The sequence below is a fragment of the Athene noctua genome, chromosome 2 (genome assembly GCF_965140245.1).
Source record: "Athene noctua chromosome 2, bAthNoc1.hap1.1, whole genome shotgun sequence".
In the NCBI taxonomy this organism is placed as follows: domain Eukaryota; kingdom Metazoa; phylum Chordata; class Aves; order Strigiformes; family Strigidae; genus Athene; species Athene noctua.
The window spans coordinates 36,643,363-36,671,360 of NC_134038.1; the positions used below are offsets into that span (position 1 = coordinate 36,643,363).

At 38.7% G+C, this 27,998-nt stretch overlaps 1 protein-coding gene across 5 annotated transcripts in view; it reads left to right on the plus strand.

Annotated features, from left to right (window-relative positions):
* The window catches only part of EYA1 (EYA transcriptional coactivator and phosphatase 1), a 153,184-nt gene extending 129,070 nt beyond the window's left edge, over positions 1-24,114 (plus strand). For all 5 annotated transcript variants that reach the window (XM_074898845.1, XM_074898846.1, XM_074898847.1 and 2 more), the window contains 6 exons: positions 9,268-9,326; positions 9,524-9,684; positions 9,894-10,008; positions 10,299-10,420; positions 12,419-12,519; positions 20,725-24,114. In XM_074898845.1, the coding sequence (XP_074754946.1) occupies positions 9,268-9,326; positions 9,524-9,684; positions 9,894-10,008; positions 10,299-10,420; positions 12,419-12,519; positions 20,725-20,805 (639 nt within the window). In that variant the 3' untranslated portion in view covers positions 20,806-24,114. The remainder of the gene's footprint in view (positions 1-9,267; positions 9,327-9,523; positions 9,685-9,893; positions 10,009-10,298; positions 10,421-12,418; positions 12,520-20,724) is intronic.
* Positions 24,115-27,998: the final 3,884 nt, after the last annotated feature.

A 27,998-nucleotide genomic window follows, 5' to 3' on the forward strand; every position in this document is an offset into this window, starting at 1 on the left:
GCTGGGGTCTATGAGTGTTAGAGTTGCGAAGAATAACAATTACCTCCTTAGCTTACTTGAGAAGATCATTCCTATAGGCTTATGCAACTTATTAACTACATAACTATCCTTTCATGTGGCCAGTGATGAGCACCTTTATACTCGGTGCCACTGAAAATAGACCCTATATGATTTCCTTTTTCAAGAAAATCAGATGGAGTGGTCTTTGCACACATGCAGCTCAGCTGAAATACACAGGAGCCTACCAAGTTCATAACATCACTTTATTGCTTTATTTACCTTCCTGTTGCTTCTCTCTTTCTCTAAATGTATGGCTGTAAGGTGGCACAAAAACTCTTGCCTATCCATCTGGCATTCCCAGAGCTCTGGTGAAGCAGATAGTCGTCTGCTCCAGCTGGGCGAGGTACCTCTGCCTCAGCTCACTCCCTACTTTTACCACTGAGCAGCAGCATAGGGACCAACATCTGCCCCACAACATCAAGGCAGGAAAGAAAAGGAAAGAGAAAAATGAAAAGTGTTGTGCACAAGTCTTCAGGCTGCCCACAGGAGCAAAAGTTTTAGCTGTCTGTACTGGCAAAATTAGCTGAGAGAATTTTAATCCCAGTCTTTGTCCCATTAGCAGGTAATTACAAGGATGGGAGACTTGCTAGCCTAAAGCATTGTAGCTTTCATTTAAACAAATGCATTTAGGAGATACTCAGCCGCACAGAGGCACAGCCGTTGGGTGGGACTGAGAGAGTTTACATCTTCTTGTGAAAATTTCCATGTGAACTTGTTTTCAGGATTTTATGGAAAAATCATTCTCTTCGTAAGGTTAATTTTGAAATTTTTCAAAATTTAAATACATTTGAACAAACTTCAGTATGTAGTTTCAATTAAAAGTTTGTGTTCTTAATAGTATACTTTCAAGTTTGGGAATAATTCATGACATACTGACCAAGTTCATGGCTTTTGATACTTCTTTAAACACGTTCATGTTTTATTTTCACTGGCTTTCTTTAGGCATAGAATTTTTTTCTTTTTACAAAAGTATATATTTGTAGATAACACGAATCATGTCGTAAAGAAGGTATTTACAATGTGAAGTGCTGAACTTTTAAAATTAAGTGAATGTGACGTTTTCAACTTAACACTGTACTCTCCAGGAGTGACACAGACTCTTTAAACAGAAAAACTCGAGTTCTTTTTAGCCTTTTCTATCTATGGGTAAAATTCTTTCTCTGACACCCTCCTCTTCCCTTCTCTTCTCCTGCAAAATATACAGAAATAGAACAATAAATTATTTTGTCAGTTGTAGCAAGAAATGATCGTTAGAGAGGCACTCCAAAACACTTCCCTGAGTAAGGTCATACATTACAGAAATAGAATTGTTTTATGTTTTATCTTGTCTGAACAACTGGAATGTAATGAGCATATTCGGAATGAAAGGGAGTATCTCTGAACTGAAACCTGAGCAACAAATCTACACCCTAAAGCAAGCAAAAAAGCTCCAAGGTTTGGAGGACTGCACTTAACTGTGATTGTCTTGAGCTCTGCTGACCCTGTCCTAAAGATAGGATTTTACATTTTGTTCTTCCTTTTCAATAGAAAGATTACAGTGTATCAAGTAATGTATACCAAGACACCATCAGTTCTTGAAATATGTACTTCATGAAACTTATGAGGTGAAGACAACTAGCAAAATAGAGTTTTCTTTTGCTGTGGGAATGTAACTGTCATGTTACAGTTGCTATATAGATGCTTCTCTAGGTCATGTTTTATTTTAGATTGGATTCTTCCAGTTACAAGGTGCAGCTGAAATGAAAATATAAACCTTGATTTTAGTGTAGCTACTTCAGTAAACACAAGTTGCAGAATAGGATCTTGTATTTATTTTGGAACAATGACTGTTTACTTTAGGAGTATCATATTTAATCCAAATGAACTTGTTCGTGTGAGCAAGTGAAATAGGATTTTAATCACTTTTTCTGTTGGAAAAGAATGGCATCCATTCTGCATTTTATAAGGGTTACATGTTCAGTGTGGGGGAGCACTCTTAAGTCATTGGCTATGAAAATGAGTTGATTAAATCATTTTAGTTCTTAGTCTTCAGTGTTTATAATACCTAATAGTTTATATATCTAATAGACTTACTTGTTTTGTTTTGATGTGCTATTTTTACAGTAAAAGGTGGGGGTTGGGTTTTTGTTGTGTTTTGGGCGTTTTTTTCTTTACACTATAAGCTTCTCTTTATAGTCTTAAGTTTAAAATGGGAGTGTTTTGAAAGCCTTCACAGCCTGATTTAATTCCTTGACTGTTCATCCACAAATTGTCAGACAGAGTGAAGTGGATTTCAAGAACTCTCTTTGTTCTTCATATCCTGTGCCTGACCCACAGGTAATCTGCACCTTTTTTCTTCAGCACTGAATAATTGTGGTGGGAAAGAAGAGAAAATGTTAGGGTCACAAAGTGCAGGCTAGACAGAGATGACAGGTCCTGCCAATTGAGTGCCAGTGTTGAGAACCTGCGAACCGTAGTTTCTGCTTTTTCACATGGATTTGCGCTGTATGTTAACAGGCACTCCGTGATGATGGGTTAGGAAGTTCAGCACTTCAGCCTTTATGGCCTCGGCTTGAAAGGAAGTGCAGAGGTTTTGTTGTATATTTAGCTAGTACAGTAGAGGAGCATTTGACACAGGCTGTACACAGATATATATATATATATGGGACACAGGTATGTTGTTCTATGTAATGCCGATTTTTTAACCTGTAAACATACTGAAGATTTTGCTAGCCTTCTAGTCAAGTTAAAAACAGAGATTTACTTGTCAGGTTTAATGACTACTCTTAAACAATGTTGGGAACCTTGCATGTTATTTTTCTAAAATTAGAATAGAGACTAGTTGGAACAGTCTACTTTTTATTTTGAAGGAAGATAATCACAGCTATAAGTAAAAAGATGTAGAAACAGATTTTTAATAAAAATGGTCGCTCACAAACTAGCTTTAGAATATGCAATGGTTGCTTGGAAAACTTTCCCTGACAATCCGTAAGCCTATGTTTCCCAAAGAAGCACATTACGATGGATTATAGAAGTGATGAGTATTTGTGGAGCAGATAATAATCTGAAAGAGTATATATCTTAAAGGGTATATATCTTATTTCTGGAAAAGACATAAGCAGAGATACTGCTGTCGTAAAAAGCTGCATAAAAACCACAGCAGTGTACACCAGAGGACTTTTTTTTTTTTTAATTAAGGTTTTTTCAGATACATCACATTTATAAAGGATTGCAGCTTTAACTTGTTTTGCCAGATCTGTTCTCACATGTATATGACCAAATTTCTCTACTGTTCAGTAGGGAAAATGAAGCAGTGGATATAATTGTGTAATGACAGATATGAGAGGAACAGAGAATCCCAGCAATCATTTCCTGCGAGTTGGACAGCTTCCAGGCTGTCTCAATGGGCACGCTGATGTAAAGGCAAAATGAAAATAGCTTGTTCTGAAGGGTGCTTGTTGGGAGGGGGGGGGTTCCCTCTCTCATTTGGCTTTGCAGACTAAGGTATTGAAACAATTAGTTGACAGCCTGGTGTTAGTTTTCTCACGGTAAATTAAGAAGATTAACCAAATGTGGAAATGTATTTTAGCTACAATCAGCAGATTTGTGACTGTAATGCTTCAGCATCCTCTGGGGTTATGGTCAGAATATTATTCACGTTATTCCTTCTCATAATGTGCAAACTTCTCCGGAGTTATCTTAAAGTCAGTATTTATTCAAAGATAGCAGAATTATTAGATTTATTTTTGTTAGTTTTGTAACACAGAAATGTAGAGGATCAGCATGCTAGCCGTTACGTCACTCCACTAGTATTGGCACAGATAAGAGGAGCTCTTGTAACAGCCTTAATTTATTATTATTATTATTATTAATAATAATAATAATTTTCCTATGGTAAATTGAGTAGTGAGGCATATTTTACATAATTATGGCAGAAGTGCACAACTTGACGGGTGGTAATGAAGAAGCAAAGTAATATAAATATTTGCAGAACATTTCTGCCATAACTTAATGCTTTGCATATGAATCTTTATAAAGATCTTAAGTTAGCTTAAAGGAATGATTCCAGAAGACTACGTAGGTCCAGGCATTTTAAGAGCTGTGAATGATGACTGTGGAGCATCTTTGGGAGTTTTTGGCTCATCATAAAAAAAAAAAAAAAAAAAAAAAAAAAAAAACCAACAGAAAAGAGAGGGAGGAAAAGTTAGCAGGAAGGAGTTAGCAAATGCTTTGGGAATGGAGGAGGAGAAGACACAACCTTTCCATGTACAAGTCTTAGGCTAGACTCATCTAGTCATTTATTTTCAATTGTTGTTTTTCTTTGGCTTACTGCATTTCACTGGAGACATGTTTTCACTTAGCAAATGACTGCAGCAGTTTTAAGGAGCTTCTGCAAGCACATACCTACTGTTTCTTCAAGCCCCAAAGCAGAGCTAACAGAAGGGAACATAGAAACAAGTCTTAGTTACTCTGTGCAACATCTGCTGGTTTAATTGAGCTGCTGCACAAGATTTGTTTCAAGCTAAACTATGAATCGTGGCACTGAAAGGTCTGAGAGATGCAAACACATGGATCCATGAAAGCCAGCTGTGCAAGAGAACATCAGAAGACAGCACGGACAGTAACTTCTTATACTACTATAGGCAGATTTGCTAAATTACACATGCTGACACTCTCATTTTCCCTTAGGCTAATTGGTAAATCCACAGACAATCCCCAATATCACCACTAAGGTCGAAGCTCTGAGCATGCTTTGAGCATGTTGCTAATGTTTTGTATCACCTATCTAGTGTCCTCCCTGATCCAAACTTGCACTTTAAAGGTTTATAGGAAATTACACCTTTCTCTCCCTTAACAATAGCTTTTGCTGGGGTCTCCCTCCTGCAGGATTTTAAATCCTCCTGCATTTCACAGCTTCCTGTCTGTCCTGCTGTTCCTGGACTGAAAAGACTTTCTCTCTCCCTTTGCAGAAGATGAATTTTATTTCTGCCTCGATTTCTTTCTTAAATTGTAATTCTCCATGAAGCCTCTTGAACAAACCTTCCCAGCTCCCAGGCGGCACTCAGTTGATGTAGCTCTGGGGGTGCTGCCTTGGGCAGCTGCCAGGCTGCTGCCGGAGGGCCAGTCCCGCTCCCACCACCCAGCCCCACTCTCCAGCCATTTCCTACGGTGGCTGTCAAGCTATCGTGCTGATCGCACAGAAAACCAACCACGGGAAAAACAGCCACTCCGGATTCCTAACCAACTTGCCCTGTGATTGCTGGCCATGGCTGCAAGGGAACTGCAGTAGAGATCTGAATCACAGCAGTGTCACTTCACTAGACTAGATTACCCTTTGTGAATACCTGTCCTATCCTGTGTGGGCCCCTCATATACAGAACATGCATGCAGCACCATGAATAAAATCTTCTAAATTTTCTGTATGTTTAGCTAGTCCAAATCTTATTTTCAAATGTGAACTTAAGTACTTTGGCAGGAGTTCCATTAAAATCAATGCAGTTTAGAAGACCTAAGTGAGAACAGGGTTTAGATGCCTAAGATGCTTTGCCCTTCTGAAAGTATTATCCCTGAACTATACCAAGTGCATTTTGCTTTCCAGGGATTGATCCCCAAAGTGCAGAGCTGCATCTCAGCCTGTCTGAAATCCAAACCTTCAGTGCAAACATGTCATCACTTGTATTCCCTCATGAAGATTTCAAACTGGATACACTGAAGTTTCAAGGTCAACACCTTTAGGAGCAAAACACAGCTTGCTGCTTAATCTTTATACATAAGCCACAGGATACTTTGCTCCTTACTTGCCAGTTCAGCCTATTTTAAAAGAGAATCTAACAATTTTAATGTTCTGCTTTGGAGCTGACTACTAAACTGATTCTACGGTAATAAAATACATCTGCATAAATAACATGTATTTATAGTGTTTCTACAGGGACTTTCAATATTAATTTCAGATATTACTTTGCCAGAGAAATTAGAGGGACAATACTAGTGCTGTATTTCCTATGAAAATTCTGCAAAAGTGTTGGATATATCTGTAAAAGTTTGAAATGGTAAGCCTGCAAGCAAACTTTTTTTTTTTTTTTTTTTGCTATGGCTGTTTAGCTCCAAGTTGGTTCCCATACAGTTGTTTTTTGGGGAAGAACTTGAGGATTTTATGAATCTTTGTATTTTTATTAAACTATATATTTGCAAAAATGTACTGGTTGGAGGTGCATACTTTATTTGTTGGTCAGTGTCAAACTTCATTTTAGCATGTCCCTGATTATGGTGTATATAGAGTGAACTGCTATTTCAAAATGTTGAATGTGTGGATGCTTGCTTATAACTAATCAGAGGACTGAACAGTGACCCAGGTAGTCTTTGCTCACAAACAAAAAGTTCCACACAAAGCAATCAGGTGAAAACAAATACAAGACATTCTGAAGGAAGGTTGGACCAGATCAATTAATGGTGGGCAGGCTTCTTTGAAGAGGTTTGCCTAAATAAATTTACTACAAAAAGAACAATTGATAAATGAGTGTATTTCCTTCCCATGTTCAGGGATTGAAAAATGCACCCATCACTCATTAACCCAAAGTCTGAGTCAGCTAGACAGCGTGAAAAAATACCTGGCACTCAAAGCTCACATTTAGCCTCAAAGCTGTGTCCTGCCACTCAATAGGAACTAAGTAGTCATGCACTGTTTGTGACCTTCCTTTACTTGTAATGTAGTGTCAATCACATTGGTCTTTAATCCTTTCCAAATTATAACATGTATCTCTTGCACTTTAATTTTGCTTCATTCCCTTCCTGACTTTACTTTTTTCTTCTTATATTCCTGACAAAAGAGGACACTATAGCTCTCCATTGTATTCAGTATTTCACCTAAAATTTGTGGTTTGTGACTTTTTCTTCACTTTTTTACTTTCTTGACAGTTTCTATACCTTTACCCCCCATTTTTTTAGTCTCTGATTTCTTTTCTGGGCTTTTCTCTCCAAAAGCCCTATTTCTTTCAATATCATGATTTCTACTTCTAATGTATCATTTCAATTCTCACTTTCTACCTACCAAGCAGATAGTTAGACGAGAGGGGAGAATGTCTGTGATGGTCCCAGGTCTTGTGATGGTCCCAGGCCTTGAAGCATAAATTAAAATTCCAAGGTCTCAGGTCTTCTTGAACTGTGGGATCTAAGATGTAGTGCTGTCATCTTTCTTGCCTCTGTCTTTTGCCTGAGAACGGTGTATTTGGAAGTCTGCTGAGTTATCCCTTCTTTCAGCTGCTCCTGTGAGAATCTGATCTTCTACTTCTTCCTTCACTTTTGTGGTTACAAAAAAAAAATTTTTTTCTTTGCCTCATATTTCTATTTTGAATCCTCTTCTCCAGCAACTTGTTGTCATTCATAGTTTCCAAGCTGGGGGAGGAGGCTATTGACTTGATAATTTTCACTGCTACATTGACAACTCAAGCCTAATTTTTTTTATCCTATGAGACTTTGAGAAGTCACTGAGCAGTGGTAGAGTTACAACTTCAAACTCAGATTCAGGAGGATGTCCCTTCATTAGCTTACACTCAGTTCATATTTTAATCATTAACTTTGTAGGCATTTGTATGGACCGTTCCTTTCAGTTTGGAACAAAACCCCTTTAATTTCTGTGAATTTGATAATTTGCTGAAGAAGCTTCTGGCTTTTTCTTTAGCCAAGTTGATTTTCAAAGGCTGGCAACATATGTTCACACTTGTAGTTTCAGCTGTGTCTGCACATCTAATACATTTTGTCTGCCTGAGGAGGAAATTCACTGTATGGTGGTTAAATATGAGCAAATGTAGTATTGTCTTTTCTGTGCTGGTTGTTGTTCTTACCTCTCTCTCTAGCACAAGCTACCTATTCGTAAAGTACAAAAGAGTATGATTACAGTAAGAATCAGTACATGTACAAGTGCAGAAGACCACACCTTGTTTTTCAAAGTGTTTGAAAAGTTTCTGAGGTATTTTTTGTAGACCTATGTTTTTAAAAATCTAGAATCCACAGCCATCATGTGAGGCCAAATAGACTTCTTCAGCTTTTTTCTTATCTGAGGTTGTTGACCTCAGGAGAGGAGGAGAAGGTTACAGGGTCAAAGTCTTTTCCTCCTTGGAGCTTGCTGCTTGCTGGGAGAGGGTTGGCTGGAAAATAGATGTTTTAGAAAAAGGGTTGAGGGTCATGATTTTAATTCTGTTAGGGAACAGCTGGTTTGAGTTTCTTTCCACTTCTATCTTCCCTCCCTTCCTCACAAATCCGTGGAGAGAGAAAAATTTGTTCAGAGGAAAGCAGTAACACAAAAATAAAGGATTGCAATATTTTCATGTTTAAAATAGATCATGTTTGTTATAGGACTTTACATTAAGAGAGAGAAGAGGAAATTATTAAAATAATTGAAATCCATTATTGTTTCAAGCATTGAATTGAGATTGATCTAGAGTGCCAGAGGTTTATTTGTTTTCCTGCCAAAAGTTAAATTGTTTATAGTAATGTTCTAATGGGTTTTTGGTGGATAAACAATATGCATTATGATTTTTAAATTAGTGATGGACAAAGCTAATTATGAATGTGTCATGTTAGTTTGCATACAAGTCACTGAAGAAAGATGGTTTGATTTGGCTATTTCTGTTCAGATTTTCTTCATCTTTGCATGCTGCTTTCATGCACTAAGACCAAAGAGAGAGAAGGAAACTCACAACTCTCAGATGAATGGCAAACTAGGAACAGATTTTTCGTCTGCACTCCTCTGAAACTCTGGCCTCAGGCTGTGTTAGTGTGTGGCTCAACAGCAATCAGAGGTCATAATTTCATTGGCGGTTAGCATCAGGTTTAATTTTTCTAATATGTTACATTTACCAAAATGTCTGGTTTCAGTTACACTTATGCACTGACTGCATCAGCTTTGAGCAGCATGATGTTTTAAGGTACCTGAAAGGCTACAAAGACGTTTATAGAACACATATGCTAATTGTTTTTAACCACTTTCCTTTCTAAACACAAAAATGTGTTTTTGGAAAGCCGTTTAACAGTAGTAGCTAATGATGGTGTGCATTTATTCTAAGAAATGAACACAAGGAATAGGTAAAATAGTTGTTTTAACAAGACTGCCATCTACTGATTTCCACAATTAAAAATATTCCTGACAAGTAGATTTTTCATAGTTTTTCATAGCTTTATTTTCAAGATTTGCAAGATCAAGAAAATTATAAAGTCTTTCTGTTGCCTTAGGAATGCGACCAGGTTCACATTGATGACGTGTCTTCAGATGACAACGGTCAAGATTTAAGGTACAAGAGAACTGAACAAGATAAAACATTGCTTTGCAAGTTCCTTCATGGGAATGCGATGAACTGCTGTAACGTCTACAGTAGCCCGCTCTCTTTTTAGCTGTCTTAGCCTTTGCAACCCAGCAAAGTGAGTAGCTGGTGGTTGAATGTAGCCTGTTGCCTTTTGTTAACCTGGGGCTTTTCTTATCTCTGACTAGCACCTATAACTTCGGAACAGATGGCTTTCCTGCGGCTGCCACCAGTGCGAATTTGTGCCTCGCGACGGGGGTGCGCGGAGGAGTGGACTGGATGCGAAAATTGGCTTTCCGCTACAGACGAGTAAAAGAAATATATAATACCTACAAAAATAATGTCGGAGGCAAGTGACTCTGGAGTATCTAACAAATACAGATTAGAAGTAGTATAAGGGAAGAACTTTTGGTTTCTGTTCCTTTTTTAACATGGTAGTGTTTAGTGAGCTGTTTAGTTTGCAGTGTGTGGAAAATTGTCTCTGAGCTAATGAAAGCAAAGGAAAATGACAGAATGTTACTTAATTTCGGTGCAGACATGCCCTTATCTACTCCACAGGTCTTCTTGGTCCAGCAAAAAGAGAGGCTTGGTTACAGCTAAGAGCAGAAATTGAAGCTTTGACGGATTCTTGGTTAACACTTGCACTGAAAGCACTCACCCTTATTCATTCAAGGTGAGTACGAAGAGTACGGGACAGTTAGGAAACTCTAGGATGTCTGATGAGACTGCCTCGTCTGGGGGGCAAAATGCTGAACCTGGAGTACCTTCTTCTCATTCCTTGTTCTGGTCTGACCATGCCACTCTACCTTGCTCTCCTGTAAGGTGGAAAAACATAACTTTCTTTGTAAGTGGCAATAATAATAGTGAGGGGTTGGGATGGGAGGGGTAAGATTTTCCTTCTTTTGTTTTGTTTTGTTCTGCTTTCTTTGTTAAAATTGGATGTTTTTGTTTTCTCTTCCATAGGACAAACTGTGTGAACATTCTCGTAACAACTACTCAGTTAATTCCAGCTCTGGCAAAAGTCTTGTTGTATGGACTAGGGGTTGTATTTCCCATAGAGAATATTTACAGTGCAACTAAAATAGGTGAGCTATTTTTATAACGTTGTGATACATTTGAAGTTGTAATTATAAATGAAAAGATATTATAGTCTATATTTATTGCTTACATGCACTCACTATAGCAAATATAGAGATCAGTAATACCTGATCTCATGAAACACTTCTCATGCTAAACATCCTAAAAGTGCTTTTCAAATGTTTGTCATGATCCAGCACAGAAAGCTTCATATAGCTCTATTAACACTGATGCAGCCTCTGTTAGGAACTATAATCGCTTTTTTGTCATCATTTCTCAAAACTGTGAGGCTATGTAACGGTTGAGAAGGCTTTTTAGTAGTCTGTAACTATAGAACATTGAAGTGTCCCCAGATTAGCAGAAGAAATTCTGTAGAGGTAAACTTTGTTTTCATGGACTTGTTTTTCTGTAAAGCAGGCTTGTTTTCATGGGCTCTGGAGCACATTTTGGTAAACAATTTACCAGAAGCAAGAAAGTTTTGCTCCAGAATGTAATTATTCAAGTTCATTCAAACTAAGTGTAATAAGCTTCAGCCGGGCAAATGTTTATTTCTGTTTTCTGGTTCAATATAAAAGATGTTATTCTGAGTATGTAGAAATACATGGGACCAGATGGCAATGGTGCTTGTAGTTTTTAATGTGATTATGACCTATCTGTTCTGTCTCAGATTCCCTCAAAATTGTGGGCTACATGAAAACATTTTTCATGTGTTCTTAAGTATCTATGATGCGTGAAGCTCAAATGGCTGAGAAAAAATAGTGGGTTATTTTTGTTTGGTTTTGTTTTTATAAAAAAAAAATTGGTTGAGATTTTAGGTAGAAATTTGAAAGCATTACTGTAGAAAATTTTAAACTGTTTCTGGGTAGAAGTGTTATGGTACTGTGTCAAAACTTTAAAGTAAATTAAAATTTTGAATGATGATACTATAAATACACATTTTAAAACATATTTTAATAAATATTCACTTGTGATTTCACATGCGCAAGACAGAAGGGTAGTTTTGGAAAATGCATTCAGTCACAAGCTGTCACAGGAAATCATGAGATTTTTGTAACATGACACGATTCATAATTTTCAAGCACCATTTCAACCTAATTAGTGTTGGAGTTTTCTTATCCCTGGTGCTACTGTTAAAGGGTGTCACTGAGTAGTTTGGATTCTCTGCTGACTAGAAGCCTCTTTTTAATTTCCAGCCAATTTGTTCTTACACTGGTGTTATTCTGTAGCTGAAATAACTATTTTGAAAAATGTGATTTTTCCCATCGATTGCTGTAGACACAGTATGTACCATGACCAGACTGAAGTGATCTTTCAGAATGGGGACATTTGAAAAAATTCATCTGCAAGCATTCTTTCTGGCTTCCCAGTACCAGCACCTCAAGCTTCCCAGTATCGGTACCTATGTGTAGGATTGGAGCACTGGGATCTTGTCCCTGGGTCTATGCAGTAAAGCAATGAGTCACATTAATGGATGCCAATGCAGGATCAAGGACCTTGCCCATGTACTGGATTACAGGCATTTAAATCTAAATCTTTTGGGTGACCTTCTAAGTCAGGATACTACTGTTTGAGGACCTGTGATTAATCTTGTCACAGGTTGTAGAGAAAAAGCTAGAATTTCAACTCATATTCAATCAATTTGCTCAGTTCAGGATACTGGTCGTAAACAGCTGGTAAAGAATTCTGGTAGGGAAATTCCCCCCCCAGCCTGTCTCAGATTAGGGAAAAAGACAAGAAAGGTGATACTGCAGACCTCTAGTCCACTATGTCTACCATAGTGTGTGCACTAAAGGACCTCACAGAGCAGATTTTAAGGTTGCCTGTCGGCTGCTGTGGTGAGAGCAGAGCTGCAGTCGGCCTTGATACGCCTTCCCACAGGAGAGGCTCTTCTCTCCTAATAGCTCTAATTGTGTATTCAAAGTGTTGGGGAGATCTGGCTAAAAAGTGATTTGTTTGACATCATCCCATCACCACCTATCCTGAATAGTCTTATCTTTTTCTTTCAGGAAAGGAAAGTTGTTTTGAGCGAATAATTCAAAGATTTGGAAGAAAAGTAGTGTATGTTGTTATAGGGGATGGTGTCGAGGAAGAACAAGGCGCAAAAAAGGTAACGGCCCTCCTTCAGTACGCGTTGATTTCAGGAGTCTGAAAGCAAAATTGTCTTTTCTTCTATATGGGACAGCATGCATTGACATTTGGGGTTTGTATCTTTGCTTTATGAAATATGTTTTGACCATATCTAGTAGAAAGCTGCATAAAACTGTAGATAATAACGTGCCCTGCTGTTCTCCAAAAGACACATTAGGCTAGCTATGTGTGTTTGATGTGTTTCAAAAAGGAGCCAGAAAATGGACCCCAGCTTTTGTGCCAAGAACTAATAGTTCTGTTTTCATTGGCATCCCAAAATACCACATAGGATGTTATGAATATAAGCAAAAAATATCAATTCTTGCTGATGAAAGGCAGTGTGCTATTTGACTATATAAAATACATATATGTCACGCCTTGAAAAGGTATGTAGAACTGGAGTAGGCATACATAAATTTCCGTTTTCTTATGTGTCCATAGTTTGGATTCTGCATTCAGGTAACTACTTGTGGCTTGTTCTGCATTCATAACCACAGTTAACTGAGCAGAGGATGCTGTTTCACTATGTCTTTATTATTTTTTGCTTTCCTCTGGGAAGGGAAAAATTCACTTTATTTTTTCCCAGTGTGGAGCAAGCTCCATAAAAAGCAATACTTCCCACTGACATATAATAGTATTCCTAGGCTTGCTATTCTACCCAAGTACGGCAGATACAGAGTCTTCACAGCAGATACAGTCTTCACTTGGAGAAATAAAGCATAATACTGGCTATTTGAACAATGGGAGAAAGAGTAGGAAAATGGGCATTTCTGTTCTTGCTTCCTTTTACAGGTAAATTGCTTTTACACAGCTGCTGTTGTACCACAAAGCTCCCCGTGGCACATCTATTTCTGTTTCCACCGTAACTTTCTAAACTGGAGAAGTTAAACTAAATAGTCCGCACGGTGTTTTAACAACCATTGACTGGTTTTGCTTCATGAAATCAGGGGTGTGTGCCCCTGAAGCATTGCGAGTTGGTTCCCGGCTCGTCTCGACACTTTGCAGAGTTAGTTTCATATATCCCTTTGGTGGACTGACGGGAACAGTTTGCTCCTTTCTCCTTCGGAAATGCCTTTCATCTTTGTGGAGAAATGTTTTCCCGCTGTAAATGATTACATTTTAAAAGCTGCATTTAAGATCAGGGGGAAAAAAATTCTTCTCTTTGTTCCTTTTCTGTTGCTCGGTGAAATAGTGTTGCATATGATAATGGCAGGAGTAGTCCTTTCGGTAACATTATCTAGTTCGATGCTTTTTTCAACAGGAAACATGATTCAGAAAAGCATAAGAAAAAGCCTTTCCAGTCACTAAGAGCAGTAGAAGTATAGAAAGTTCCTCTGTGCCATTACTTCTGTGTATTCTTTCTTGGTGGAAGGAATTTTCAGATTCAAAGCATGTTAGATGCTCTGGATTAAATTATCTGCTGCAGCAATGCCAGAGGAGTCAATAAGTACACCAGCAGCCCTGTCTTTCTGCAGAAACTATTAATTTGATTAAGGAAAATGCTTCTGTGATTCTTGTCCTGCTTCTTACTCCACTGAAAAATAAGTCACCATTTCACACTGTGAAAGCAGGATTTGCCTAAATTTTGTCCCTCCTATCCTGCAAGATCAAGAACCACACAGTGCCTTGCAGTACAAGGAGCTTCTCCCAGCTCAGATGATGACTTTTCGGTTGTCTAGTCCTCAGATGATTTTTAGGGTTATTCAGAGGAGCGAGCAGGGGAACACACCCTAGTCTATACTGTGCTTCAGTTTAACCATTTATGACCTGTGTAGGGAATAAATAGTATTGCTGTATTAGAAAACAGTAAAAGCCTAGACCTTCTCTGGAGAGTGTGCAAACAAAACAGGAGAAGATTTACCCCCACAAAACCACCCATCCATCCAAAGTGGCATAACTATCCCATGAAGTACCCCATCGCTTTGTTTATCCCCTAAAACTTGTTAGCTGGTTCCTTCCTACCTTCTTTGCCATCAGCACATCAGGTTTTGTGGCATTCTCAGGGCAGGGACAGCTTTTGTGTTACCCCTTTGCACAGCACTTTGCTGAAGAGGTTTGGCCTGTGCTGAAGCCCTTAGTATATGTACATTTCTTTACACTACTTAGAGTGTAAACAGTACACCCTGCTTTAAAAAATACTTCACTGATTACATGTAAACTATAATGAGTATATTTAAGTAAGCATATAAATTCAAACTTGTTTAATTTGAGAGAATTTTTATTCTGTGTTTGTTTAGTGAAAAGAGCTGAACTTCCAGCTCAGGAGCTAAGAAAGTTAAGGTTTGTTACTAACAATAATTTACCAATAATTTGTCAACTGCTTCATCATAAAACAAGATTTTAACTTATGTCCTTCATTCATGGAAAATCCTGAGTCCATACAAAATAGGAAAAATAAAGAACACATTTAAGATCTTTTTATTATTGTCATTATTATAAAAATTCAATAATAGAAATTTTTTAATACTGTTTAAAAGTTCATTACTCTTTTGAGAAACATTTTAGCATAGACATTTTTCATAAAATGCCTCTTTTGATTGATGAAAATAAATACAAGGAAATTGCACGCTCTTACATTCCTTGTAGCACAGGACAAGGCATGGTATCAACACCTTTGTTTAGCTGTCACTTCCAGCAAAATATTTTATAAGACAATTAAAATTCTTGGGACATTTGCGCTGCGGACTGAGGAATAATTGTACCCTCCTGGATCAGTTCAGCAACCAGCCAACTTGCTGTAATATCAGGGTTCATGCAGAGGTTGCTACCGTCGGATCAGCTTCCCTGGGAAAAGAGGGAGAGGAGGGGAGGAGAGGAACGGGTGTGAGCACGGAGGGGTGCTCGGGACAGCTGCTGGCGCTGGTGCGGGTGCCACGCGGGTCAGAGCTGCCGCGCCTGGGTGCCACAGCTAATCGCAGAATAAGTTTCTGGGGTTTTCTGCTAGAGACTCCATTGTCTTGGCATTTTGTTTTGTTTTGTGGTTTTGGTTTGTGTTTTGTTTCATTTTGCTTTGTTTTGTTTGAGCTCGTCTTTTGCCTTTGCCTTTGGAGACACCGTCGGGAAATACTTGTAAGGCACTAAAAAAACAACTCCTGAGTTTTTCTACTTAGGAGAATCCTCCAAAGGATTTCTAATTTGTGAGAGGAGACAAAGGAGGAGGCTCTCTGCACTGAGGAGCTGGATTTTACATCAGGTGATTCAGGAGAGCCTGGGCAAATCGGCTTCTCCCTTTGTCTCCAAAATGGTCATGCTGCCTCGGAGGAAAATTAGGAGGAAAAATCATAAATCTTTGTGGAGCAATAAATAGAATATAAATGGGTATCCAATATGCCACTGCTTTTAAGCTCACAGTCACACTGTGCTGGTCAGGTTTGGGGTAGGAAGTAAAGACGACCGCTTAGCAAATCTGGCAGGCACACAACAAAAATACCATGAAAGATGACAGAAACTGATGAGTTTTCTATTCAAATCCATCACAAATCTCAGGAGTAAGGTTTTTTTATAAATATGTATCCATTTAAGGGAAGGAGGATAGTCTGCACTTTTCGGTGTTGCCGTCAAAAAATGGCTTTGTTTTGCATGTGTATTCATAGAAACACTTTATTTTGTTGAATAAAATAGTTGAAGTTTTGTTCTTTTAGTAAATACATGCTGAAAAATAATACTGCTTCTATTTCAGAAATAAAACACATTAATATTTTAGGTTATTTTAAAATATTATAATGATTAGACTTACTAAATTAATAATTTCATTTTTCATGCTTTTTACACCAAAAACAAATTAAAACTTTTTCCACTGTATTTCATTTCAAAATGTCATAAAAATTAAAAAGTTTATAAATGTATTTATTATCAATATCATCTAAAAACAGTTCATTTTTTTAAAAAAGACAAAAGCTTCATATTTACTTGGAAGAAATCGAAATAGTACACAAAATCAGTGTTTTACTACCAGTCTAGATGCATATTCCTCCAATATGCAACAAGAAAAGCTTTATTATAGTTTCATTATGTACTAATGCATCCAGTTACACCACCTGTTTATTAGCGGTTAGCATTTTTCATCCCTTCTCCCACAGCAGCAAGTAAGATATTAGCATTTTTCAGTGTGCTCAGAATAGAAGACACGTGTTGTACATGACATGTGTGCTAAGTGTTGGCAGGGATGGCTTTCTAAAGGCAATATTTAGTAAATATATGTACAAAGAAACTCTTGCCCAGTTGTTCAATAAGAAAAAATGTACTCTGTCTCATGGGTGTGTTGCCACTTTTGACAGGGCTGAATAGTTGTGGATAAACGGGGCATGTTAATACGGGAATAATGTATGAGGTTTTGTACGATAATTTTGTTACTTTAAATGTTCTAGTTTTGTACAATCATCTGTTATCTTAGATAAGGTGAAAATTACCGTATATGCCCTGTGAACACACATGCGTGTATATGGACACACAAACATATACATATAGATAGATATATATAGATCTGTATCAGGTTTGTTTCCCCTCCTCTTAGCTATGAAGGCTGTGCCGTGATAGAGATCTGAATCAGCTGCATTCGGCCGTGCAGAGAGCACCAGTGCCGATTCCAGACCTGTGCAGCCACCACATTCCCGGTGTGCTTTATTTCTTGGGAGTGTACTGCATGTCTTTTGACCTGTAGACAGGAGAACTGAAAATAATTATAATCCTCAGGTTTATAACCTCTTTGTTTTCATGGGACTCTCCAGAATCATTCCACACCTCACTCCTGTGACTACATGGGGTAAATGGAGTTATACTCCTTTCACGGACAGACATAGATAAAGCAGAGGATACTTAAGTGAATTTTAATAGAAGGATATACCCAGAATAATGACCACTTAAAGTTTTGGTTAAAATCTGACCATAAACAGCTGAGGGTAATCCAAAACTCGATATTGCATATGGGCATCTAGCAAGAACCGCTGTGATTTGATTTAGCAGAAGTTAAACCTTCTGTTAAATCAATCAGGGTCTTTAACTGCCCTAGCTGCCTGGTATTTGTACGCTCTGTGATGCTGAGGTTGTTACTAGGGAAGCAGTATAATACTGGAGCTGCATGAAGTGGGAGTTGAAAGCCAAGAATGTATTACTACAATTCTCCCTATTCATTAGTTTGCTGTATGACCTTGGAGGGCATCCATGTCATTGACTCTTGGCTTCTGCAGAGACACTACACAAAGGCAGGTGTCCACCAAACTCTTCACCACGCCACATCTTAGGTATGCTATTTACACCTCCCTGACCTGGTGGTTGAGGCAGAGCTGGTGCCAAGCTGACCAGGAGAAGCAGGGAGCTGTGGCCGGCTGGCAGGGAGGTGGGTAGGTCCTACCTGGCAGGGGGCTTCTGAGAGAAGAGAAAAACTACAGCTGCGTGTGAAAGGGAGGCAGCACTGCTGAGCACCGCCAGGCAAGAGCAGTCAGCTGACAAACACTTCACAGACCTGCTGCAAGCTCAAACCTGTGCCCATTTGTCCTTGGTGTATTACCCCTCCCTATCAGATGTTATAAATTCTGCCAAGAAGATCTCACAGCCTAAATATGAGATAGGTGTATAGAAGCTTTTGGGGAGTCCAGAGAACAGCATGATTAGTTTTTATTTGTTTGTTTGTTTGTTTTGCTTTTGCTGGCTCATTTCCTCAACATAGTGCAAGAATTTAATCTTTAGGAAAGATTTGAGGTGGAAAGCAGCAGTGTCAGGCCTGACAGAACACAGAAGATAGACTATCTGTGTAATGTAACAGGGAAGACCCTGGGATGTGGACTCGTATCTGAGTGAGCTAATTGCATCTAGTTTCTGTTACTGGTGGAGCATAGAGGCAATACAATGAAAGTTGAGATTGAAGTTGTAGAAATAGTAGGTGTCATTGTCAGTGTTTTAACACTTCCTTCTTAAGGAAAGGATTAATCTTTAAAAGTGTTTTGAAAATACCATAAGCATTTTTCCCAACATCTCAGCTGTCCCTGAATTATTTTGTTTGTGTGTTTTGTTCTCTTCATAAGCAGCTATTGCTCACGCCTTTATCGTCAAGCTGAGATTTAGTCAGCTGTTTCTCAAGGCTTTGTAACAATCTAGAGTCAAGTGAAGCAGAACAGAAACTTCCAATAGTGGTTCCTTGTGGGCCATTTTATTTTCTTCCTGAAGAAATTTTTTTGCTCTAAAAGCTAGGCATACTCAGAATGTGGGCATCCACTGATGTATCTATATTACATTTTAATTCAGATCGGGAGTGTCATATTGAAGCAGACCTTACAATCAATCCCCCTCACTATGCTTTGATTAACATCCTGGACTGGTTTTAGGGAAAAAAAAAAAAACAAAACCAACAAACAAAACAAAACACAAAAACAAACAAACAAACAAACAAACAAACCCAACAAGATTTCTTTTGGATAGAACTAAAGAACAATACATTGCCCAGGTGCCCACCAAATGCTCTCCAGCTGCTAATGGGCACTTTTTACAGGATGGCAGACTAGAGCTATCTGAAATAAAAATCCTGAAACACTGGCACTGGGTGCTCAGTGCTGCCTCCTCCACTCTAGTGTCTCTCTAATTGTGCAACTCTGCTTGATAATACTTGTCCTTCACTGGGTGTGCATTTTCCAGATTCCTTACAGTGCTTCCTTGCTGATCATGTATGACTCTTCAGTCTTGCTTATTAATATTAATTAATTCAGTATTGTCTTCTCAGACTCTCACAAGAGCAAGAGTTCATTATTCCTTAACAGTTGCCGTTTGTCTTCAGAGAGACTTGCTGCTACTCACATGGTTATGTTTCTTTTAAAAATCTTTGCTTTATTCTATAAATTCAACAAAATTCATCATCACATCATTGTCTGGGTTGAAACAGCATTCTTCTAAAAATAATAATTATTTATACACTGACAGACAGACACCTGAGCATCTAAAGAAAAATATATGATAGGGTCTGTGCTAAGGTGTTTGTCTTCCAGGGTATGTATAAGGCAAAATTACAGGGCTTACAGTAAACAAGCAGCTGGAAAGAGTTTCACATTGTTTTCAAAATTGTTCTCTAACTTAAAATTTGAGGGGAAGACCTGAATGAAAAAAAGACATCAGCATAGAAGAGATAATCAGAAGAGATGGAGTTTTGCCACTGATTTCAGTAGATTTAGGAATTTACTCAGGATGTGCTGAAGGAAGATGAAGAAAGCCTTTCTGAGATAGAGGTAGATAAAATGCTGGGGAACTCAGACGCTGTTGTGATAATAAATGACTTGTGGTTTGCCTCCTAAAGGTAACAGGACACAAGCTGACCAGTGAAAAGGTGAAGATGATAATTGTTGAACTGAAACTATTTTCCCGTGGGATTTATAGAATATTTTCCTGATGAAAGCTGATGGTTATCTTTTTTTCTTTTTATACAAAAGTTCTTGCTGACACTATAATCCTTGGTTTAGAGTATATAGTTCTTAATCAGATTTTTACCCTTCATGGATGAGGTAATGTGTGCTTTTTCCTAATATTTGTGGTTTTAGTTTATTCAGGTTCTTTGCAAATGTATTTGTGCTCCAGATGGATTTTATTGCAGCTAATAGGAAAAAAATATGTATTTATTTTAAAATTGTCCCGTATGGAAAAGATGTTTTAAGACTGGTGCAAATAATGACCAATGTTATACAAACCACTGGGATAAAATTCCTTTCAGAGTGAGCGATTCTGAATCATCCTATGTTCTTAACTCACCTGCCAGGGATAGTTCCACAAGGAACAAACACGTTTTGACAGTAAATAAACTTGCACTTCTTTTATTTTTTGTTTTTTAATCAAGTTCTGTTCCCTTCCTCGAACTACACACATACTTGATGTACAGGTTATTTTTCACAATTTTGTTCTAGAAATAACATTTTCTTTTGCAACTTGATGAAATCTGTTTTTCTTATAAAGAGATTAGAAACACCTCCCTGCCTTATGATCTCCTGACACATTTACTGCTGTTCCTGTTGGTAAATAGATTTGCTGTTATTGAGAATTTATGCTGAAGGGGGTGGGTCAGAGAAACCAGAGATAAATGTGAAGGGCTCAAGGTTTTAAGAGCTCTTCTCTCTTCACAGTGTTCCCTGATCCTTGCAAAAGACAATGGGTGGGTCTAAATACCAGAATGCTTGGGGTTATTTTTACATGTTGTCTGTGCTGTTCACAGCATGCTATGCCATTTTGGAGGATCTCGAGCCACTCTGACCTTATGGCCCTTCACCATGCCTTGGAACTGGAGTACTTGTAGCAGCTCAGCAGCACTTTGAAACCTCAGAGCCTCCTTCTGCCCATGGACGGGATGCCTGTGTCTTGTGTCAGCATTGGACTACAGAACTTTGTGATTTCAACATGTTGACGTACAGCTGCAATTGGTCTTAACCCCTGCCCTTTCAGTAAATGGAGGAGCATGTCTTTTTCGTCAGAACAGCTGTTGACTCTGGTACTGCGAGTCCAGTGATAATAAGCCATGCGAATGTTTGAACAACTCATCTTTACCGTATTTGCTACCAAAAAGAAATAGAGAAAAAAAAAAAAAAAAAAGAAAAGAAAAGGTTCATACCTGTGAAGAAAAAAAAAGGACCTGCAGATGCTTTGTAGTTTTTAGACTCTTCAATGTGATACACACCGTTTCTTCAACACAGCAAACTTGATTGCACAATGAAGACTTGAGATTTTTCAAAATACCAGTGGAGTAATTTTCTTGTAAAGAAGGTTTACTTTTTGGTTTCTCATACCCAGGGTACTCTGTACATCTTTACTTATTTATGAACAGACTATATTTTGACATCATATAACTGAGGATATGTATAATAGGATTAAAGGCTATTATAAGCCTTTGCCTTATGGTACAGCAACTACTTTTGATTTTAGCACATTACAGAGTAGTTTAAAATATGTCTAATTTAAACTAATAGGTACATCACTGAGACAATCATGTACAGGAAGAATTTTTTGTGTAAATTTGTAATAATGAATGATTCTTTTACATATTGTTAAGGTAAATGCTATTGAAAGATAGTAATGCCTTGTTGGTGAAGAATGAGGCCACGTGTGCACAAACTGTTGTGCAGTGCCTTATCAATGCGTTGGATATAAATATGTAGATAATGGATTTTTTTTAGATAAATTTGTCAAGACCAAAAGCATGGATGTCAAGTGTCAATAGGAATGGGGTTTTGTTCTTCTCAGCTGTTTCTCTACCTTTTTCTTCTCTCATCTAATCTGATTATGAAAAGATTGATTTCTTCCTCCCCCCCAAAGGAAATACAGATAAAATGCAACTGAAGAGGAGTCCTTTTCTGTCTTCTGTTTCCTCTTTTCAAGTTAACATACTAACCCTTTTTTAGAGTATTGAAAACATAATTAGGAGATTCATTCCATAAAGAAATAGAGAAAGAACACAAATATATTTTAAGATGTGACTTAAACTGGAATCTTGGTACTGAGTAGTTTTTGTCTCGTCCAATACTGAAGGAAACTACCTTCATCATTATTTTTAGAAATTAGAAATGAGAATATTTTGAAGAAATTGAACAAGAATACTCATATACATCTAAGTTTTTTAATCCTCTTCCACCAGGAGTCAGATTTTCCTAAGTTATAACATCCATTGCCGGCAATGGAAATACTGAAATAGTTATTGCCAAGGAGTTAAAATTTGCTTTTGTCTATACTCATTTACAGGACAAACCTAGACTGTCTCTGTCTGTGACTTGTGACTTTTCCAATCTTGAAGGCCATGAGCTACTCTGTCAGATAAACTGTTAGTCTGACTTTTGGCTTGAATTGTACCAATTCCCTTTGCCCAGTTTAAATCTCTTCATTAGAAAGAAGCCTCAGCTTTGTTGGTTCATTCTCCAGCTTTTCTTCTTGTTTTCTTTTGCTAAAAACACCAGCCTTGAAACAGCTACCTGCAAAGCTACAAAGCTCCAATGTAGCTACAAAACAACACCCTTCTCTATTGGAGGAATCATATTGCTGCTAGAATTCAATGTTTGTGGATTGCTTTATTACCAACAGAGAGGTTTTTATCCTACCAAGACTTGCACATGTGCTTTACTTCACCCAGTATGAGTGCTGGAATTCACAGAGTGCTTACATACGTACATAAAGCACATTGTGGTAGTTTTTAGAATTGAGACTGTAATTAGCCTTTATTTTCCTCAAGCAAAGTAGACAGTGATGGGGGGGTTGGTTGTCTTTTTTTTTTTTATTTTTTTTTTTTTTTTGGCTCTTTTCAATTTTTAGTCACTCTTGGACTGAAAAAAACCAAACAGTTTATCTGGGCCTTATTGTACAAAAAGTGTGTTGTGTCCACAATTGTGTACAGAATTTTTCTTCATTAATTTTGTTTTAAATTAATAAAATTGATTTGTGAACGTATTAAACAATTGTCTTGTATGCAAGTCTATGATATTTCTGCCCTCTAGGTCAGGAATGAGGAGATATCTCTCATCTCTTTGCTGTTCCGAGGCAGAAGTTGTTCACCTGCTTGTGCCCAGCTCAGATGTTAAATAGGATAAAAAATATTTGCATCTAGTTTACAAAAGGCTAAGTTAGATGGGCAGCAGTTGTTTTACTTGTCAGTAGGAGCTAGACAAGGTCAGTGCAGAATAGGGACTTGGTATATAGTGTCCTGGAAATGTGACAGGCGTAAGTGACTCATAGAAGTAAATGCCTGAACGTTAGGTGCCGCAGTGTCTCTGAATGTCATGCAAAGTAGTACATGTGGTGAATGGATGAGTCCATCATTCAGACATCTCACTCAGGGCTACAGCAAGTCTCCTGTCCTCTGAAGATCTACAGACCTGAACATCTCTGGGAATTCAGGATTGGTATTTATCTTTTGCAAGCACAGAGCATGTCTGCCCTTTAAATCAGGGGAAGAGTGGCAGTGGCCACCATTTGATAGCAGATACTTTATTGTAGACCCATGAAGTATTGGTCCAGGGTGTGGGTTTGATTCTCTCTTCTAAGGAGGGGGAGGGGCATGCCAAACCCACATTTCGCCTTCCACAAGCTTATCCTAATTAATGACTTTTAGACTAATCTGCCCAAGAAACATCCTCCACTTATCCTGGGACTGATGTGCCACCTTGCACAAAGAGATTAGTTGAGCCAGAGACTGCAGAAAAGAAGTCAGTGAACAAAAGAGTGAGTATGGCTGCACTGACAGGAAAAGCAGGATCAGCCAGGAGGATAAACTGTGTCCATCAACCATGTGTGGTTTTTTTTCAGTGGCTGGTGAAGAGCCCTCTTTGCTCCTTTGCCCATGAGTGAGAGACTTGAGTGGTGGCTAGACCCTCAGACAGCTCAAAGTGGAGTTTTCTCTGTTAGAGGAAAGTTGAACAAATTCTTCCAAACAGTAGAACTCTGGAACAAGTATAACGGTTGTAATTCCATGAGGTTTTGCAATTTTCTTTCTGCAAACGATATACAAAGCCTGTGAGGTTTGCTGTTTCTTGTGATTACTGGGATAGAAATCTTTTGGAGACTGAAATCCCTTTGCCGACTGGACACGCTTTAAAAAGTCATTTCTAAAGCTGTCTTCTCCCCTTGATACACTGAGTGCAGTGCTCAGGTGTGCTCCTGAACTGCCCGTGAAAATGCAGTTCTATTTGAACTATTTCTATTGAACTCATTTAGGCTGGTGGATGATCACAATGTTTTAAAGACATCCTCTTTCATCATTGCTTCTGATCTCAGATTAGTCTTAAACCAAGAACATGAAATTTCAAGTGTTGCTTAGCTCCAAACATTTGCTTCCAGAACCCATGAAGGCCTGTAGCTAAACACTGACATTACCAATGAAGGCTATGTAGCCTACATATTCTACACTGCAAATCAGCTCCTTTGATACATGAATACACATACTCATATTAAAAAATTTTGCCTCAGGTCCCTCATTTATTTTAAACTTTTGCATCTTAAAATGATTATTTGTACAGTACTGTTGATGTTTTTGAGGCAAAAGAAGCCAGATGCAATATATTATTCTCCTGTAACCCATTAGAGCACTGAGTTTACAGTGGCAAATCACAATTACAGCTTTACAAGCTTTTACTTATAATGTGAAGATGAAATTGAGCTTTTTGTTTATATTTCCATCCCTTTCTTTTAAAGCTGACAACCTAACAAATGAAAGCAAAACCGAGACCAACCAAGGAACTGATTCTATGCATTTGGCACTGCCATGGAAGCTGGATGCTCGCAGTTATATCTATATGTTTTCAGCACAACATCAATGCCACTAATCCACTGCAGTAGGTACCCAAATCCCCTCTGAAGTCAGTGGCTTCCTTTTCTTAGCCTCTCAATGCTCAGAATTTTTTAATTTTATTTTTTTTTAAGGAACTTCGTATGTAGACCCTACTTAAATCAAATCTTTTTGAGAGTGAAGGGCATCATGTTATAATGTAGGTAGCTCATAAGCTTGAAGTCTGCTTTTTGGAACATGTCAGTAATGCCTGAAGTTTCCATTTTTTAAATGCTCACTGATAACAATGTTCAGCTATAATAGCTTTAGTTCTAAGAATAAAAAGCATCAAAATCATTAGAGCTATGTACCTTTGAGGTAGTGCCAGGAAAGTGAAAATAATATTATTATTATTATTATGATTATTATTATTAATGTCTTTCATGACTGGAAAGCATGCTTGCTGAGTGTTGTCTTTGCCTCAGAAATGCTTGCAATGGAAGCCAATAAAATATTGTTAGAAATCTTCTTTTGCCTTTTACTTCAAATTTCTGCTTCTCTCAGTGTTGTGATTCTTGAATTCTGCCCTGCAACATGAGTAGAGGATGGGTGTCAAGAGGTATGTTGCTTTGTGTCATATGCTAATGTGGAGGTACAGTCCTGCACCAATCTTCCTCTGTTCTTTGTCAATGGCAGGGCTGCACTGCTGCCACTTTTGTCATTCTTCTTTCAGCCAGGGACTGGCTCTATCAAAACTGTCCAGCTCTCTTGTGCTGGCAAAGGGCTAGAAGAAAGAGGGAAGAATCAGGGGAAAGCAGTCAGCTCCCATGCTGAAAATAAAAGAGAGAGGTGTGAGGGTTGCAAGGCCCCAGCAAACGTCTGTAGATACCTAGGGGGTGTCACTGAGCGGAGCACCCAGCACTTCGGGCAGCCTCCCAGCAGCTGCCCAGTGCTCTCTCCAGGGATGTGATGGGACAAGGGACTAGTGAGAGGCCCCACAGTCTCTTGGCTACCCTATCCCATTAGCTTCATCATGTGGGTGGCCAGCTTGGCCACAACAAGGAGGACAACAGCCTGCTGCAACTCAATATGGGTCTCAAGTGCGGATGGGGTAAATCAAGAGGAGGCTGGTTGCAGTCCTTCTTCTGGCTCCTCCTGAACCTTTCGCCCTGTCCCCATTACCCCTGCACATCTGGGGCTCAGCCTCTCTCCATGTGCCAGGAAGGCCACAGCAGAAGATGGAAATCTGTGTGATACATGTCCTGGAGTCGCTCCACAGCCTATTAAATGTGTAAACCTCTCTGTAATACGCACACATATACACATATTTAATTTTTTTTCCACTCTTGGTTATGACAGCAGAATTAAAATGATCTGTCATTGAGCCTGTTGCCTAACTGACTTTAAAGCAAAGGGTTTACAACAGAAAATGCTCCATCCTCTCATTTTCCAACAGAGCTAGGAGAAATAAGTAAAACTCTTAGACTTGACTACTCAAATCATCCATCTTTGTAACTCTTGGAATTTCATTTTGCCTGAGTGCAAATAAACTCTCACATTCTGATATGCTGAGGAAAAATATATTTTTCATTTTGTACTAGTATTCTACATTGCCATTTCTGGTTTTCAAGTGGCTATTAGTTCCTGCTAATGGTGTTAGAATAACAGTGTAAGGAAAACAAAAGATCTGGATTTATCCAAAGGAAAATACAGCTCTGCCAGCTCTCATGGAAGCAACATGATGTTGCCAGCTAACACCTTGTAGAAGTCAGCCCAAGGCACAAGTATGTTATTAGCAATCTGCCCTTTCCATTGCTTCACCATTTGCTGGGAAGAGGTATTTGTGGCTTGGGTTTTGTTTCTCACCTGCTCTTTGAAATACTTTGTGTGCACTGCTGTCTACTGTTCCCTGAAGGGCTGGTCTTTGACACTATGCTATTTTCTTATGTATAGATGCAGAATTTTCCAAGGTGGGAGTTGAAGCATTTGCAAAGGAAACGCCAGTCTGCTTCATTTTCTTCATTGCCAACTCATGTCAGATTTGACATGGAAGTGAGGTGAGATCTAGAGATTTCATTAAACAGAATAGCTGGGACTGCAGAGACAGGACATCTAATGCAGAGGAGGTGGCGAGTGGTTAGAAAGAGAAAGACAAAATGTAATTTGATTTGAAAACCGTGGAATAATAAATCTGGAGGAAAATAATCCAAAGCAAGGAGTGGGGAAGAATGATGTGTTGTCCAGCATGGAGTGAATTAGCTTTACATTTAGGAAAGTAAATTTCATTTCTTGGCTCTACCACAGAATGACCCAAGCATGTTTTTAGGGCTCTGGCCCAAAAAAGGCTTAGCAAAGCCAAGTGTTGCTGTGGCTTGGCGACCAACAGTGCATCCAGAATTTCAGCTGGTCATGCATGCGTGCCCTCCATTAAGAGAGCTGGGAGCCTTAGTGAGGAGCTGCTGAAGGCAGCTACAGGCACTGGAGCTGTGCACAAAATCCTGCCTTCCCCAGGAGCCTGGGCACCACATCTCACCCCTTGACTGACAGCTGGAAGCCCTTTCCCCCTGCAGGAGTGGAGACTGCCCATGGCCTATGTGAGTCCTGCTGTTCACCCTCTCTGCAGAAGCTTAATGATTAGTGATTAGGATTTCTGTGGGAGCAGAAGAAGACAGGAGAGAGGGATCAAGCAAGCATGCAGGCTCTCAGAGAAGCACGCAAGGATGATGTTTGCAGAGCAAGAATGCTTTGCCTCTGTACAGCTGCTTAATGAAAAAACCAGAAGGTCCTGGGAGGTGGCACTTAACTATAGGGCTCCTGTCTCTGAGGCATGCACTCACACTGCTGAATTAGTCATGCCCTTTGCTGTCCTCAGCAAAATCCATTGGGTGGACTGAAACAGATTCAGCAGGAGGGAGTAGCAATACCTATCTTCCCTCCTCTCCAGAGTAAACAAAGTGTGTGGGTTTTTTATCACAAAAGTCATACAAAGAACGACTGAATAGAAACAAAATCATGACATGCTCTTTTACCTCAATAAATGCTATAATTCCAGAAGGGATTATTAACCCTGCATTAAATTGATGTTCCAGCTCCTAAATCTATTTATGCAGTCATTATTTATATTTGACTCACTAAACATTCAGTAGAGCATCTTTGTCATAGATATCAGAGGTCCAGTGACATGCCATTTAGTACTTGTCATTAATTAGAGGTCACAGGAGATTACTCCAGTGGTATCTCCACTA